This window comes from Saccopteryx bilineata, chromosome 3 (genome assembly GCF_036850765.1).
Source record: "Saccopteryx bilineata isolate mSacBil1 chromosome 3, mSacBil1_pri_phased_curated, whole genome shotgun sequence".
In the NCBI taxonomy this organism is placed as follows: domain Eukaryota; kingdom Metazoa; phylum Chordata; class Mammalia; order Chiroptera; family Emballonuridae; genus Saccopteryx; species Saccopteryx bilineata.
This window is the reverse complement of record NC_089492.1, coordinates 309,663,303-309,676,924: the sequence shown is the minus strand read 5'-3', so window position 1 is coordinate 309,676,924 and position 13,622 is coordinate 309,663,303. Positions and strand designations below refer to the sequence as shown.

At 48.3% G+C, this 13,622-nt stretch overlaps 2 protein-coding genes across 2 annotated transcripts in view; one reads left to right on the top strand and one right to left on the bottom strand.

Annotated features, from left to right (window-relative positions):
* ALDH16A1 (aldehyde dehydrogenase 16 family member A1) overlaps positions 1-13,622 on the top strand; it is a 30,261-nt gene extending 16,639 nt beyond the window's left edge. Inside the window, exons 15-17 of the mRNA XM_066271571.1 lie at positions 11,831-12,016; positions 12,334-12,456; positions 13,338-13,622. Coding sequence (XP_066127668.1) covers positions 11,831-12,016; positions 12,334-12,456; positions 13,338-13,499 — 471 coding nt within the window. The 3' untranslated portion in view covers positions 13,500-13,622. The remainder of the gene's footprint in view (positions 1-11,830; positions 12,017-12,333; positions 12,457-13,337) is intronic.
* Positions 5,693-6,148, bottom strand: LOC136329290 (small ribosomal subunit protein uS8-like). The gene has a single exon (XM_066265270.1). It carries the CDS (start codon positions 6,121-6,123, stop codon positions 5,770-5,772), a length of 354 nt encoding a protein of 117 aa, XP_066121367.1. The 5' UTR covers positions 6,124-6,148; the 3' UTR covers positions 5,693-5,769.

Sequence of the window (13,622 nt, the reverse complement as noted above, 5' to 3'; positions counted from 1 at the left end):
GATGAGAAGCATCAATCACCAGTTTTTCTTTGTGACACCTTAGTTGTTTATTGATTGCTTTCTCATATGTGCCTTGACCATGGGCCTTCAGCAGACCGAGTAACCCTTTGCTTCAGCCAACGACCTTGGGTCCAAGCTGGTGAGCTATGCTCAAACCAGATGAGCCTGTGCTCAAGTTTATGACCTCAGGGTCTTGAACCTGGGTCCTCTGCATCCCAGTCTGATGCTCTATCCACTGCGCCACTGCCTGGTCAGGCTTGATTGCTTTCTTATATGTGTCTTGACCAGGGGTCTACAACAGAGCGAGTGACCCCTTGCTCAAGCCAACGATCTTGGGCTCAAGCCAGTGACCTTAGGCTTCAAGCCAGCGACCTTGGACTTCAAGCCAGCAACATTTGGGCTCAAGCCAGCAATCATAGGGTTATGTCTATGATTCCACACTCAAGCCAGTGACCCTGCGCTCAAGCTGGTGAGTCTGTGCTCAAGCTGGATGAGCCCGCACTCAAGCTGGTGACCTCGGGGTCTCGAATCTGGATCCTCTGCATCCCAGTCCAACTTTCTATCCACTGCGTCACCACCTGGTTTGCCCATTTAAAAATATTTTATTTTATTTTTTTGCATGAGAGAAAAAGAGAGATGAGACATGTCAACTCATTGTTGCATCACTTTAGTTGTTCATTCATTGCTTCTCATACATGCCTTGACCTGTGGTTTCAAGCTGAGCCAGTGACCTTGGGTTTCAAGCCAGCAGCCTTTGGGCTCAAGCCAGCAACCAAAGGGTTATTTTGATGATCCCATGCTCAAGCCAGCATCCTCCAGGTTTTGAACCTGGGTCCTCAGCATCCCAGGTTGATATTGTATCCACTGCACCGCCACCAGTCAGGCCCTGTGCCTACTTTTTAATTGAATTAGCTGGGTTTTTTGATGTTCAATTGTATGAGTTCTTTGTAAATTTTGGATAGTAACATCTTATCAGATGTATCACTGGGAAATATGTTCTCGCATACAGTAGGTTGTCTTTCATTTTGTTGATAGTTTCCTTCAATATGCAAAACTTTTTAGTTTCATTTGTTTATTTTTTTTTTCCATACTGTTTTCTTTTTTTTTTTTTTTTTTTTTTCGCATTTTTCTGAAGCTGGAAACAGGGAGAGACAGTCAGACAGACTCCCGCATGCGCCCGACCAGGATCCACCCGGCACGCCCACCAGGGGGCGACGCTCTGCCCACCAGGGGGCGATGCTCTGCCCATCCTGGGCGTCGCCATGTTGCGACCCTCCTGGGTGTCGCCATGTTGCGACCAGAGCCACTCTAGTGCCTGGGGCAGAGGCCACAGAGCCATCCCCAGCGCCCGGGCCATCTTTTGCTCCAATGGAGCCTTGGCTGCGGGAGGGGAAGAGAGAGACAGAGAGGAAGGCGCGGCGGAGGGGTGGAGAAGCAAATGGGCGCTTCTCCTATGTGCCCTGGCCTGGGGTCGAACCCGGGTCCTCCGCACGCTAGGCCGACGCTCTACCGCTGAGCCAACCGGCCAGGGCCTCATTTGTTTATTTTTTATATTGTTTCCCTTTCCTGAAAAGATATATCAGGAAAAATATGGCTAAGAGAAATGTCAGAGAGCTTACTGCCTGTGTTTTCTTCCAGGAGTTTTATGGTTTCGAGTCTTACATTTGAGTTTTTAATCCATTTTGAGTTTATTCTTGTATGTGGTATAAGAAGGTGGTCTAGTTTCATATTTTGGCATATATCTGTACAATTTTATCAACACTATTTATTGAATGGACTATTTTTACCCCGTTGTATGTTCTTGCCTTCTTTGTCATATACTAATTGACCTTATAAGCTTGGATTCATTTCTGAGCTCTCTATTCTGTTCCATTGATCTATATGTCTGTTACTATACCAGTATCATGCTGTTTTGATTACTATAGCCTTGTAATATAGTTTGATATCAGGTAGCATGATACGTCCAACTTTGTTCTTCTTTCTCAAGATTGTGGCTATTCATGGTCTTTTGTCATTCCATATAACTTTTTAGGTTGTTTGTTCTAGTTCTTTGAAAAAATGCTATTGGTATTTTGATAGGGATCAAATTGAATAGATTACTTTGGGTAGTATGACATTTTAATAATGTTAATTTTTCTATCCATGAATATGGTATATGCTTCTATTTACTTGTCTCTTCTTCATTTTCTTTCTTCAGTGTCTCATAATTTTCTGAGTACAAATCTTTTACATCCTTGGATAAATTTATTTTTAGAGTTTTTTTGGGAGGGTGCAATTGTAAATGGGATTTTTTAAAGCTTCTTTTTCTAAAAGCTTATTATTGGTGTATAAAAATGCAGACAAGCCCAGGCCAAATGGCTCAGTTGGTTGGAGCATCATCCTGATATACAAAGGTTGTGGCTCCGATCCCCAGTCAGGGCACATATAGGAACAGATCGATGTTTCTGTCTGTCTCTCTCCTTTTCTCTCTCCTCTTTCTTGAAATCAATAAATAAACTTTTGGCCTAACCAGGCTGTGGCACAGTGTATAGAGCATCGAACTGGGACACAGAGGACCCAGGTTTCAAACGCCTAGGTTGCTGGCTTGAGTGCGGGCTCATCTGGTTTGAGCAAGGCTCACCAGCTTGAGCCCAAGGTCACTGGCTTGAGCAACAGGTCACTCAGTCTGCTGTAGCCCCCTAGTCAAGGCACATATGAGAAAGCAATAGATGAATAACTAAGATGCCACAATGAAGAATTGATGCTTCTCATCTCTCTCCCTTCCTATCTGTCCCTCTCTCTGTCTTTGTCACAAAAATAAATAAATAAATAAACAAACAAACAAACTTTTTAAAAATGCAACCAATTTCTGAGTATTAATTTTGTATTCTGGTACTTTACTAAATTCATTTTCAGTCCTAGTAGATTCTGGTAGAATCTTTACAGTTCTATATATATCATATCATGTTAACTGCAAATAGTGACAGTTTCTCTTCTTCCTTTCCAATCTGAATGCCTTGTATTTCTTCTCCTTGTCTGATTACTGTGGCTAGGACTTTCAGTAAAATGGAATTCCTCTCTTGTTCCTGATTTTAAGGGAAATGTTTTTTAGTTTCTCTGTTGAGTGTGATGTTTTTTTTCCTTCATGAAGAAGTCCCTTTGGCCCGGGCCAGTTGGCTCAGCGGTAGAGCGTCGGCCTGGTGTGCGGGGGACCCGGGTTCGATTCCCGGCCAGGGCACACAGGAGAAGCGCCCATTTGCTTCTCCACCCCCTCTCCTTCCTCTCTGTCTCTCTCTTCCCCTCCCGCAACCAAGGCTCCATTGGAGCAAAGATGGCCCGGGCGCTGGGGATGGCTCCTTGGCCTCTGCCCCAGGCGCTAGAGTGGCTCTGGTCGTGGCAGAGTGACGCCCCGAGGGGCAGAGCATCGCCCCCTGGTGGGCAGAGCGTCGCCCCTGGTGGGCGTGCCGGGTGGATCCCGGTCGGGCACATGCGGGAGTCTGTCTGACTGTCTCTCCCCGTTTCCAGCTTCAGAAAAATACAAAAAAAAAAAAAAAAAAAAGAAGTCCCTTTAACATTTCATGTAATACTGGTTTGGTGGTGATGAACTCCTATAGCTTTTTCTTGTCAGGGAAACTCTTTATCTCATCTTTAATTTTTTTTTTCAAGTGAGAAGAGGGGAGATAGTGAGACAGACTCCTGCATGTACCCCAACCATGATCCACCTGGAAACCCCTGTCTGGGGTTAATGCTCTAAGCAACTGAGCTCTCCTCAGTGCCTGAGGCCAATACTCACATGAATCAAGTCACTGGCTGCAAGAGGGGGAGAGGAAGAAAAGGGGGAGAGCTAGGGTAAGAGAAGCAGATGTTTGCTTCTCATATGTGCCCTAAGCGAGGAATGAATCCGGGATATCTGCATCCGGGCTGATGCTGTTATCCACTGAGCCAAGTGGCCAGGCCTCTGTTCTTCCATTTTAAATGATAGCCTTGCTGGGTAGAGTAGTCTTGGTTATAGGTCCTTGCTTTCTGTCACTTTAAATATTTTGTGCCAATCCCTTCTGGCCTGAAAGATTTCTGTTAAGAAATCAGCTGACAGCCTGACCAGGTGGTGGCGCAGTGGATAGAGCGTCAGACTGGGATGCGGAGGACCCAGGTTTGAGACCCCGACGTCGCCAGCTTGAGCATGGGCTCATCTGGCTTGAGCAAAAGCTCACCAGCTTGGACCCAAGGTCGCTGGCTCAAGCAAGGGGTTACTCGGTCTGCTGTAGCCCCATGGTCAAGGCACATATGAGAAAGCAATCAATGAACAACTAAGGTGTCGCAACAAAAAACTGATGATTGATGCTTCTCATCTCTCTTCGTTCCTGTCTGTCTGACCCTATCTGTCCCTCTCTCTGACTCTCTCTTTGTCCCTGTAAAAAAAAAAAAATTAAAAAAAAAATCAGCTGACAGTCTTATGGAAGTTCCCTTGTAGGTAACTGTCTTTCTCATGCTGCTTTTAAGATATTTCTCTTTGGGCCCTGGCCAGTTGGCTCAGTGGTAGAGCGTCGGCCTGGCGTGCGGAAGTCCCGGGTTCGATTCCCGGCCAGGGCACACAGGAGAGGCACCCATCTGCTTCTCCACCCCTCCCCCTCTCCTTCCTCTCTGTCTCTCTCTTCCCCTCCCGCAGCAGCCGAGGCTCCATTGGAGCAAAAGATGGCCCGGGCACTGAGGATGGCTCTGTGGCCTTTGCCCCAGGCGCTAGAGTGGCTCTGGTCACGACAGAGCGATGCCCCGGATGGGCAGAGCATCGCCCCCTGGTGGGTGTGCTGGGTGGATCCCGGTCGGGCGCATGCGGGAGTCTGTCTGACTGCCTCCCCGTTTCCAGCTTCAGAAAAATACAAAAAAAAAAAAAAAAGATATTTCTCTTTGTCTTTAACCTTTGCCATTTTTTATTTATTTATTTCTTTTACAGTGACAGAGAGAGAGAGTCAGAGAGAGGGATAGATAGGGACAGACAGAGAAGAACGGAGAGAGATGAGAAGCATCAATCATCAGCTTTTCCGTTGTGGCATCTTAGTTGTTCATTGACTGCCCTCTCATATGTGCTTTGACTGTGGGGCTACAGCAGACTGAGTAAGCCCTTGCTCAAGCCATTGACCTTGGATGCAAGCTGGTGAGCTATTTTTTTTTTTTCAAACCAGATGAGCCCACGTTCAAGCTGGTGACCTCGGGGTCTCGAATCTGGGTCTTCCACATCCCAGTCTGATGCTCTATCCACTGCGCCACCGCCCAGCCAGGCTGCCATTTTAATTATGATGTGTCTTGGTGTGAACCTCTTTGGATTCATCTTGTTTGGGACTCTTTGCATTTCCTGGACTTGTATGTCTTTTTCCTTCATCAGGTTAAGGAAGTTTTCAGTCATTGTTTCTTCAAATAGGCTCTCTGTCCCTCGTTCTCTCTTTTCTATGATGCAGATGTTGTTATGCTTGATGTTGTCCCAGAGGTTCATTAAACGATCCTCATTTTTAAAATTCTTTTTTCTGTTTGCCTTTGAGTGGATGTTTTCTGCTACCTTGTCTTCCAAATTCCTGACTCCATTCTCTGCTTCACCTAATCTGTTGATTCTTTCTGGTATATTCTTCATTTCAGTTAATGTATTCTTCATTTCTGACTGTTACTTTTTTATGGATTCTATGACCTCTTTTATGCTATTGAAGTTCTCCCTAACTTTTTTCCTTTGAGGCATTTTATTTGCATATATGTATTACATCCCTAGAAAAAGAATCCCAGGATTTTCCCTCCTGTGTGTTTTCATCTTGCTTCTTCATGGTCCATGATGCCCGCTGAGGTTGTCAGTACAATGAAACCAAACTGACGGGACGGAAGCAGGTTGTTCTGCCATTTTTCTAGATCTTTGAGTTGCACATCAAATCTGGAGCTGATTACTCCACACTTGTTTAACCTGCCTGTGAGGTTCACAACAATTTTCCCAGCCATGTGGTCATCAATAATTTCAAACTCGCCAATATAACCATGCTTCATCATCACAGTTAGAAACCGGACGATGACTTTGGAGCACGGCCTAATGAGAACCTGGTGTTTGCCTCTCTTCTCGGCATTGTTGATACTCTTGAGAGCATCGGCCAGGACATTCATGCGCACCATTATGGCGGCACGGAAAGATGGTGGAAAGAGCTCCCTAACTTTTTTTTTTAAGAGATAGAGAGAGCTTGACCTCTGGTGGTGCAGTGGATAAAGCATCAACCTAGAATGCTGAGGTCGCAGGTTCAAAACCGTGGGCTTGCCTGGTCAAGGCACATATGGGAGTTGATGCTTCCTGCTCCTCCCCCTTCTCTCTTTTTCTCTCCTCTCTAAAATTAAGAAATCAAAAAATATATAAACATGTAAAAAAAAAGAGGGGGGGCAGAGACAGGAAGGGAGAAAGATGAGAAGCATCAGCTTGTGGTTGTGGCACTTTAGTTGTTCATTTATTACTTCTTATATGTGCATTGTCTGGGGGGCTCCAGCCACACCAGTGGCCCCTTGCTCAAGCCAGAAATCTTGGGCTTCAAGCCAGCGACCTTTGGGCTCAAGCCAGCAACCATGGTATCCTGTTGTTGATCCCACACCAAGCCAGCGACCCGGCACTCATACTAGTGAGCCTGCGATCAAGCCAGTTAAGCCCGTGCTCAAGCTGGCGACTTTGGGGTTTTGAACCCGAGACCTCAGCATTTCAGGTCAATATCTATTGCACCACCACCAGTCATGCCCTTGAGCATCCTTAAAACCATTGTTTTGAGCTCTGATTCTGGTAGATTGCTTGCCTCCATTTTATTTAGTTATTTTTCTGGGGATTTCTCTTGTTTTCATTTGGGCATGGTTCTTTGTCTCTCATGTTGGCTACCTATCTTTGGGGTTTTTTTGTGTGTGTATTAGGTAGATCTGCATCTCCCAGTCTTGGTAGAGTGGCTTTATGTTATAGGTGGCCTGTGGAGCCCAATGGCTTAGTCTCTCTGATCACCTGAGCCTGGTACTCCAGGTTTGTCCCCTGTATGGGTTATGTGTGCCCTCCTGTTGTAGGTGAGCTTTGATAGCTGTTGGCACATCTGTGGGTGGGGTTGACCCTCAGGGTGGCTGGCTGTGAGGATTGGCTACAACCACAGTAAATAAAAGCAGCTGTGTGGGGGCTGACCCCACAAAGTGGAATTCACCACAGCAAGGTCTGGTGCTGAGACCTCCCTTTGGGTGTGCCACTTGTGGAGCTAATCAGGTGGTGCTCTGTTGTAGTCCAAAGCCAGCCACCAGATATCTTGGTTCTGGGGCCTCTTGGGAGGAACTTTAGTGCAGATCAATGTTAGACGCTGCCTGTGACCACCTCTGGGCTACCTGTTAAGAGCTAGAAAGCAATTCATGATTGGTACCTTCCTGTGCTGGGCCAGGATGCATGTAAGAGGGGCCGAGCTGGGAGCTGAGGCTGGCTACCACCAGTGCCAGGCCCAGGGCACCCTGAGATCCACCATCACTTGCAAATTGTCCTTTAGGCTTAGCCTCTGAAAGAGCCTCAGGTGGTACATGAGTTGTGTGAGTCAGTTTCTTGGGGAGTCATGCGTTGGTGTGATCGGTATTCACCAGGTTAATACAATTTCAAACTTAGCACCAATGCTGGCTCTGAGACCACTCAGTGAAAGCCCTCAGGGAACACCAATGCCAGCAGCCACTCACCAGGGCCTTCAGATCTATGCAGAGGGTCAGGGTCTCCAGGAGTCATAAGGGTGAAGTTAGTAGAGTTCACCAGGCTAAAGCAGATTAAGATTTGGCCAGTGGGTGGAGTGCTTAACACAGTAAAGGTAGCACCTGTTGGCCATGCAGAGAGACAGCCTCATCTTGAAGCCAAACAACTCAATTTCTGTTTATGTGCCTCTGGTATCACCACTCCTCCCCACCTTGAGCTTTACCAGAATTCCTTGAGATTTTTGTTTTGTTGTTGTATATTTCTGAAGTGAGAAGTGGGAGGCAGAGAGACAGACTCCTGCATGTGCCCGACCGGGATACATCCCGGCATGCCCACCGGGGGGTAATGCTCTGCCTGTCTGGGGCGTTGCCCTGTTGCCATTCCAGTGCCTGAGGCAGAGGCCATGGAGCCATCCTCAGCGCCTGGGCCAACTTTGCTCCAGTGGAGCTTTGGCTGCGGGAGGGGAAGGGGAAGAGAGAGACAAAGAGAAAGGAGAGGGGGAGGAATGGAGAAACAGATGGGTGCTTCTCCTATGTTCCCTGGCTGGGAATTGAACCCAGGACTTCAAAACACTCCAGGACTTCCACACATTGGGCTGATGCTCTACCGCTGAGCCAACCAGCCAGGGCCTCCTTGAGAATTTTTTTTTAATTTAATTTAATTTTTTTACAGAGACAGAGAGGGAGATAGATAGGGACAAACAGACAGGAATGGAGAGAGATGAGAAGCATCAATCATCAGTTTTTCGTTGTGGCACTTTAATTGTTCATTGATTGCTTTCTCATATGTGCCTTGACTGTAGGGCTACAGCAGACCTAGTAACCCCTTGCTTGAGCCAGCGACCTTGGGTCCAAGCTGGTGAGCTTTGCTCAAACCAGATGAGCCCGCGCTCAAGCTGGCGACCTTGGGGTCTTGAACCTGGGTCCTCTGCATCCCAGTCCGATGCCACCACCCGGTCAGGTCCTCCTTGAGAATTTTTAAAGAAGGACTGCCGTGTGCTCTGGGCTGGTTGCTGCTGCTGCTGCTGCAGAGCCTCTGGGTTGCTTGAATTGGTTAGGGTGGGGCCTCAGGGTGGAGCTACTGCAGCTCATCAGGCTAATGCCATGGAGGGGAGTGCTTGACCCGGAGAAAGATGGCACCTGTGGGCTGTGCGGTAGGAGGACACAACACAGGGGCATTGGACTCTATTTCTCCAGTTCTTGCCTTGAAACCACACTACTCAGTCTCCCCTGAATGACACCAACTCAGCCACCGTCCTCACGCTGGAGCGCAGGGCGAGAGCCTGCGAGCGAGTTTGTGTGCCGGCCGTTAGAGGGTGCCTGGGCTTCCAGCAGCCTTCCTTCTCCCCAAGCGGCAGAGTCCCTGCTGGTTTTCAGTCAGGTATTCTGTGGGCACCTCTTTCTGGCTCTGGTGCTCTGGGCTGGTGAGCCCAGCATCGGTAGGGCTGAGAGGCCCTGCTCCTCAGGGGGCCTCAACACTTGAGATATCCCTCCGGATTCTCAGTCGCCAGTGTAGAGGGACTGGAGGTCTGTACCCTGCTAGTAGGCATGTGAACGGGACAGCTATTCTGGAAGACAGTTTGACAGTTTCCTCAAAAGTGAAACACTCATCATATAACCCAGCTATGATTCCCGAGTACTTATCTCGATAAATTTAATTTTTAGGTTTTAACCCAAGAGAAATGGAAGCATATATCCACATAGGAATTATGCACAAATGTTTATAGCAGCATTTCTCATGGTAGTAAAAACTCAAAGCAACCCAGATGTCCCTCAGTAGGTTAGTGGATAAACAAAGTATGGCACCTCCTCACAGTGGAATCCTACTTGGCAATCAGAGGGTGCGAACACACCACCACACGGGTGAACCTCCAAGCAACTGTGCTGAGGGAAAGAAGTTAGATGGAAAAGGACGTAGACGGTGTGGTTCCACATCTAGAAAATTCTAGAAAATACAGATTAACCTGGTCTGTGGTGGTGCAGTGGGATAAAGATTCAACCTGGAATGCTGAGGTGGCCAATTCGAAACCCTGGACTTGCCTGGTCAAGGCACACACAGTAAACAACTTTTACGAGTTGATGCTTCCAGCTTCTACTCTCTCTCTCTCTCTCTCTCTCTTTTTCTCTCCTCTCTCTAAAAATTAAGTAAAATAAAAAATATATATATAGCCTGACCAGGCGGGGGGCACAGTGGATAGAGCATTGGACTGGGACGCAGAGGACCCAGGTTTGAAACCCTGAGGTTTGAGCGCAGGCTCATTTGCTTGAGCCACGGTCGCTGGCTTGAGCAAGGGGTCACTTGCTCTTCTGTAGCCCTCCCCGTCAAGATACATGTGAGAAAGCAATCAATGAACAGCTAAGGTGCCGCAACGAAAAATTAATGCTTCTCATCTCTTCCTGTCTGTCCCTATCTGTCCCTCCGTCTCTCTCAAAAAATATATATATATGTATGTGTGTGTGTGTGTGTGTGTGTGTGTAGAAAGAGAGAGAGAGAGCACTTAATCTATAGGTAGAAAAAGGTCAGTGGTTGTCTGAGGACAGAGAAGGTTCAAGTAGGCGTTGGGGGGAAGGACCACAAAGGGGCACAGGAGTATTGGGGATGAACTTTATGATCTTGATTGTGGTGGTGGTTTCCCGGGTATATGCATATGTCAAAACTTATCAAATCCCTTTAAAATATGTGCAGCCTGACCAGGCGGTGGTGCAGTGGATAGAGCGTCGGACTGGGATGCAGAGGACCCAGGTTCGAAACCCCGAGGTCGCCAGCTTGAGCGTGGGCTCATCTGGCTTGAGCAAAAGCCCACCAGCTTGAACCCAAGGTCACTGGCTCCAGCAAGGGGTTACTCGGTCTGTTGAAGGCCCACGGTCAAGGCACATATGAGAAAGCAATCAATGAACAACTAAGGTGTTGCAGCGCGCAATGGAAAACTAATGATTGATGCTTCTCATCTCTCTCCGTTCCTGTCTGTCTGTCCCTGTCTATCCCTCTCTCTGACTCTCTCTGTCTCTGTAAAAAAAAAATATATATGTGCAGTGTAGTGAACGTCAGTTATAAAGTGTTATTTTATTTTATTTTGTGGCAGAGACAAGGGAGAGTCAGAGAGAGGGACAGACAGACAGGAAGGGAGAGAGATGAGAAACATCAAGTCTTCGTTGCAGTTCCTTAGTTGTTCATCAATTGATTTCTCATATGTGCCTTGACCAGGGGGCTACAGCAGATCTAGTGACCCCTTGCTCAAGCCAGTGACCTTGGGCTCAAGCTGGTGAGCCTTGCTTGAACCAGATGAGCCCATGCTCAAACTGGCGAACTCGGGGTCTCGAACCTGGGTCCTCCACACCCCAGTCTGACGCTCTATCCACTGCGCCACTGCCTGGTCAGGCTATAAAGTGGGGTTTGTTTTTTTTTTTTTTAATAAACAGTTTTTATTTTTATTTTTATTTTTATTTATTTATTTTACAGAGACAGAGAGAGAGTCAGAGGGATAGACAGGGACAGACAGACAGGAATAGAGACAGATGAGAAGCATCAATCATTAGTTTTTCGTTGCGCGTTGCAACTTCGTAGTTGTTCATTGATTGCTTTCTCATATGTGCCTTGACCGCGGGCCTTCAGCAGACTGAGTAAACCCCTTGCTGGAGCCAGCGACCCTGAGTCCAAGCTGGTGAGCTTTTGCTCAAGCCAGATGAGCGCTCAAGCTGGTGACCTCGGGGTCTCGAACCTGGGACCTTCCATATCCCAGTCCAACGCTCTATCCACTGTGCCACAGCCTGGTCAGGCTATAAAGTGTTATTTTTAATGTACACACAAACAAACCCATGGGCCAGATTCTGAGCCCTCTACACACATTAGCTCATTTCATTTTAACCGCAAATATCTGAGGTAGGTACTATTATTATCCTTACTTGAAGATGAGAAACTAAGGCCCAGAGAGGTTAAGTAACTTGTGTGGTGTCGCACAGCTAATAAATAGTAGAGCTGGGGCTTGAACCCTGGCCATTTGGCTCTGAACCATCACCTGGTTATATTGTTATTGGAGTTGTTATGGAAAAGGGAAGATGGGATGTGAGGAGGAAAGGGACGGGTAATGGAGGGCAGTCAGGTACCTCTGCCACACCCATGACCTCCCACCTGTCCCTGCAGGTTGCTGAGCTGAGAGGCCCTGTGCTCCGACTTCGGGAGCCACTGGGGGTACTGGCTATTGTGTGCCCAGACACGTGGCCCCTGCTTGCCTTCGTGTCCCTACTGGCCCCTGCCTTGGCCTATGGTAACACCGTGGTGTTGGTGCCCAGCGGTACTTGTCCCATCCCCGCCTTGGAGGTCTGCCAGGTATGGTTGCCTGCCTGCTGCTACTTCCAGCAGCCCCTGGGGCAACAGACGGATGATAGGTGCCCAAGGCCTACAGGGAGAGGCTCTCCTCCTCACCCCTTGGTAATCCCAGTCCAAGAATCCAAGTCTTCAACTCCTCTAGATCCAGTGACCATGTTCTTTAGACCACAAACCTTCACTAGTCGGAACTGCAGTCCCATTTCTTCTGGGTGACCCGTGCCACTGCCCCAGATGCTCACTACCCTGCCCCTACTGCCCTCAGGGTCTCAGACTCCTTCCCTCCCAACCCTGCATGGCCCATTCTCTCTGCCCCCTAGGATATAGCCACCTTATTGCCAGGGGGCCTCGTGAACGTGGTGACAGGAGATCGGGACCACCTGACTCGCTGCCTGGCCTTGCACCAGGATGTCCAGGCCCTGTGGTATTTTGGATCTGCCCAGGTACCCTTTGTTTTCACATCTTCTGGCTCTTCTTTTTCTGAGAACATGGCTCTTCCCCCTTAAAACTTCCATTGCAGCCTGACCAGGCGGTGGTGCAGTGGATAGAGCACTGGACTGGGACGCGGAGGACCCAGGTTCGAGACCCCGAGGTTGCCAGCTTGAGTGTGGACTCATCTGGTTTGAGCATGGCTCACCAGCTTGAGCCCAAGGTCGCTGGCTTGAGCAAGGGGTCACTCGGTCTGCTGTAGCCCCCCGGTCAAGGCACATATGAGAAAGCAATCAATGAACAACTAAGGAACCGCAACGAAGAATTGATGTTTCTCATCTCTCTCCGTTCCTGTTTGTTTGTCCGTATCTGTCCCTCTCTTTGACTCTCTCTGTCTCTGCCACAAAAAAATAACACAAAAAACAAACTTCCATTGCTAAGGGGGGAAACTCCTTGCCAACCAGGTTCTGAAGGGCCTGTCCCTTTAGCACCCTAGTTGCTAAGGAAGAGGATGTGCTTAGCAACAAGGGCCTGAGAACTTACCTAGCGCAAAGACCTTATCTTACTGGACAACCTATTGCTAAGGACCACATCCTAGCAACAGAGTTAGAAGCCCATAGTCTACCCTCTTTAAATTTCCTGGGGACTCCTTGTCAGCAAAAACCTCAGGCCCCACTGGAACATGAGCTGCTCATTGGACGGAAGTCCCCTAGCCACAAAGGTCAGCCCCATTTCCCTCAACATCTGGAAGGTTTGCTTGCCAAGAGCTGAGCATTACAGCCACAGGGCCGAGGTCAAGCCCTCACGTCCCTTCTCAGTAATAGTTCTTGTTGCCAAGGAAGCAGCTGCTGGTTACAGAACTGGAGTAAACACCGGTCCCCTGTCTCCATGCCAGGGCTCCCAGTTTGTGGAATGGGCCTCAGCAGGAAACCTGAAGCCCGTGTGGGTGAACATGGGCTTCCCACGGGCCTGGAATCAGGAGGCTGAAGGGGCAGGCCCAGAGCTAGAGCTTCGGGCAGCACGAACCAAGGCCCTGTGGCTGCCCATGGGTGACTGACGCCTGAGTGCCACCCACTTGATCTTGGACGGAGAAGAATTGGACTCCAAGCAGACTCCAGAAGGCTGAAGTTTTCCTCTTATTTTGGTTTCCATGACCTCAAATAAATTCTGACCAACCTTG

Bases quoted from the DNA above. Each gene is read 5' to 3' on its own strand.
- LOC136329290 (XM_066265270.1), bottom strand. From the start codon at position 6,123: ATGGTGCGCATGAATGTCCTGGCCGATGCTCTCAAGAGTATCAACAAT.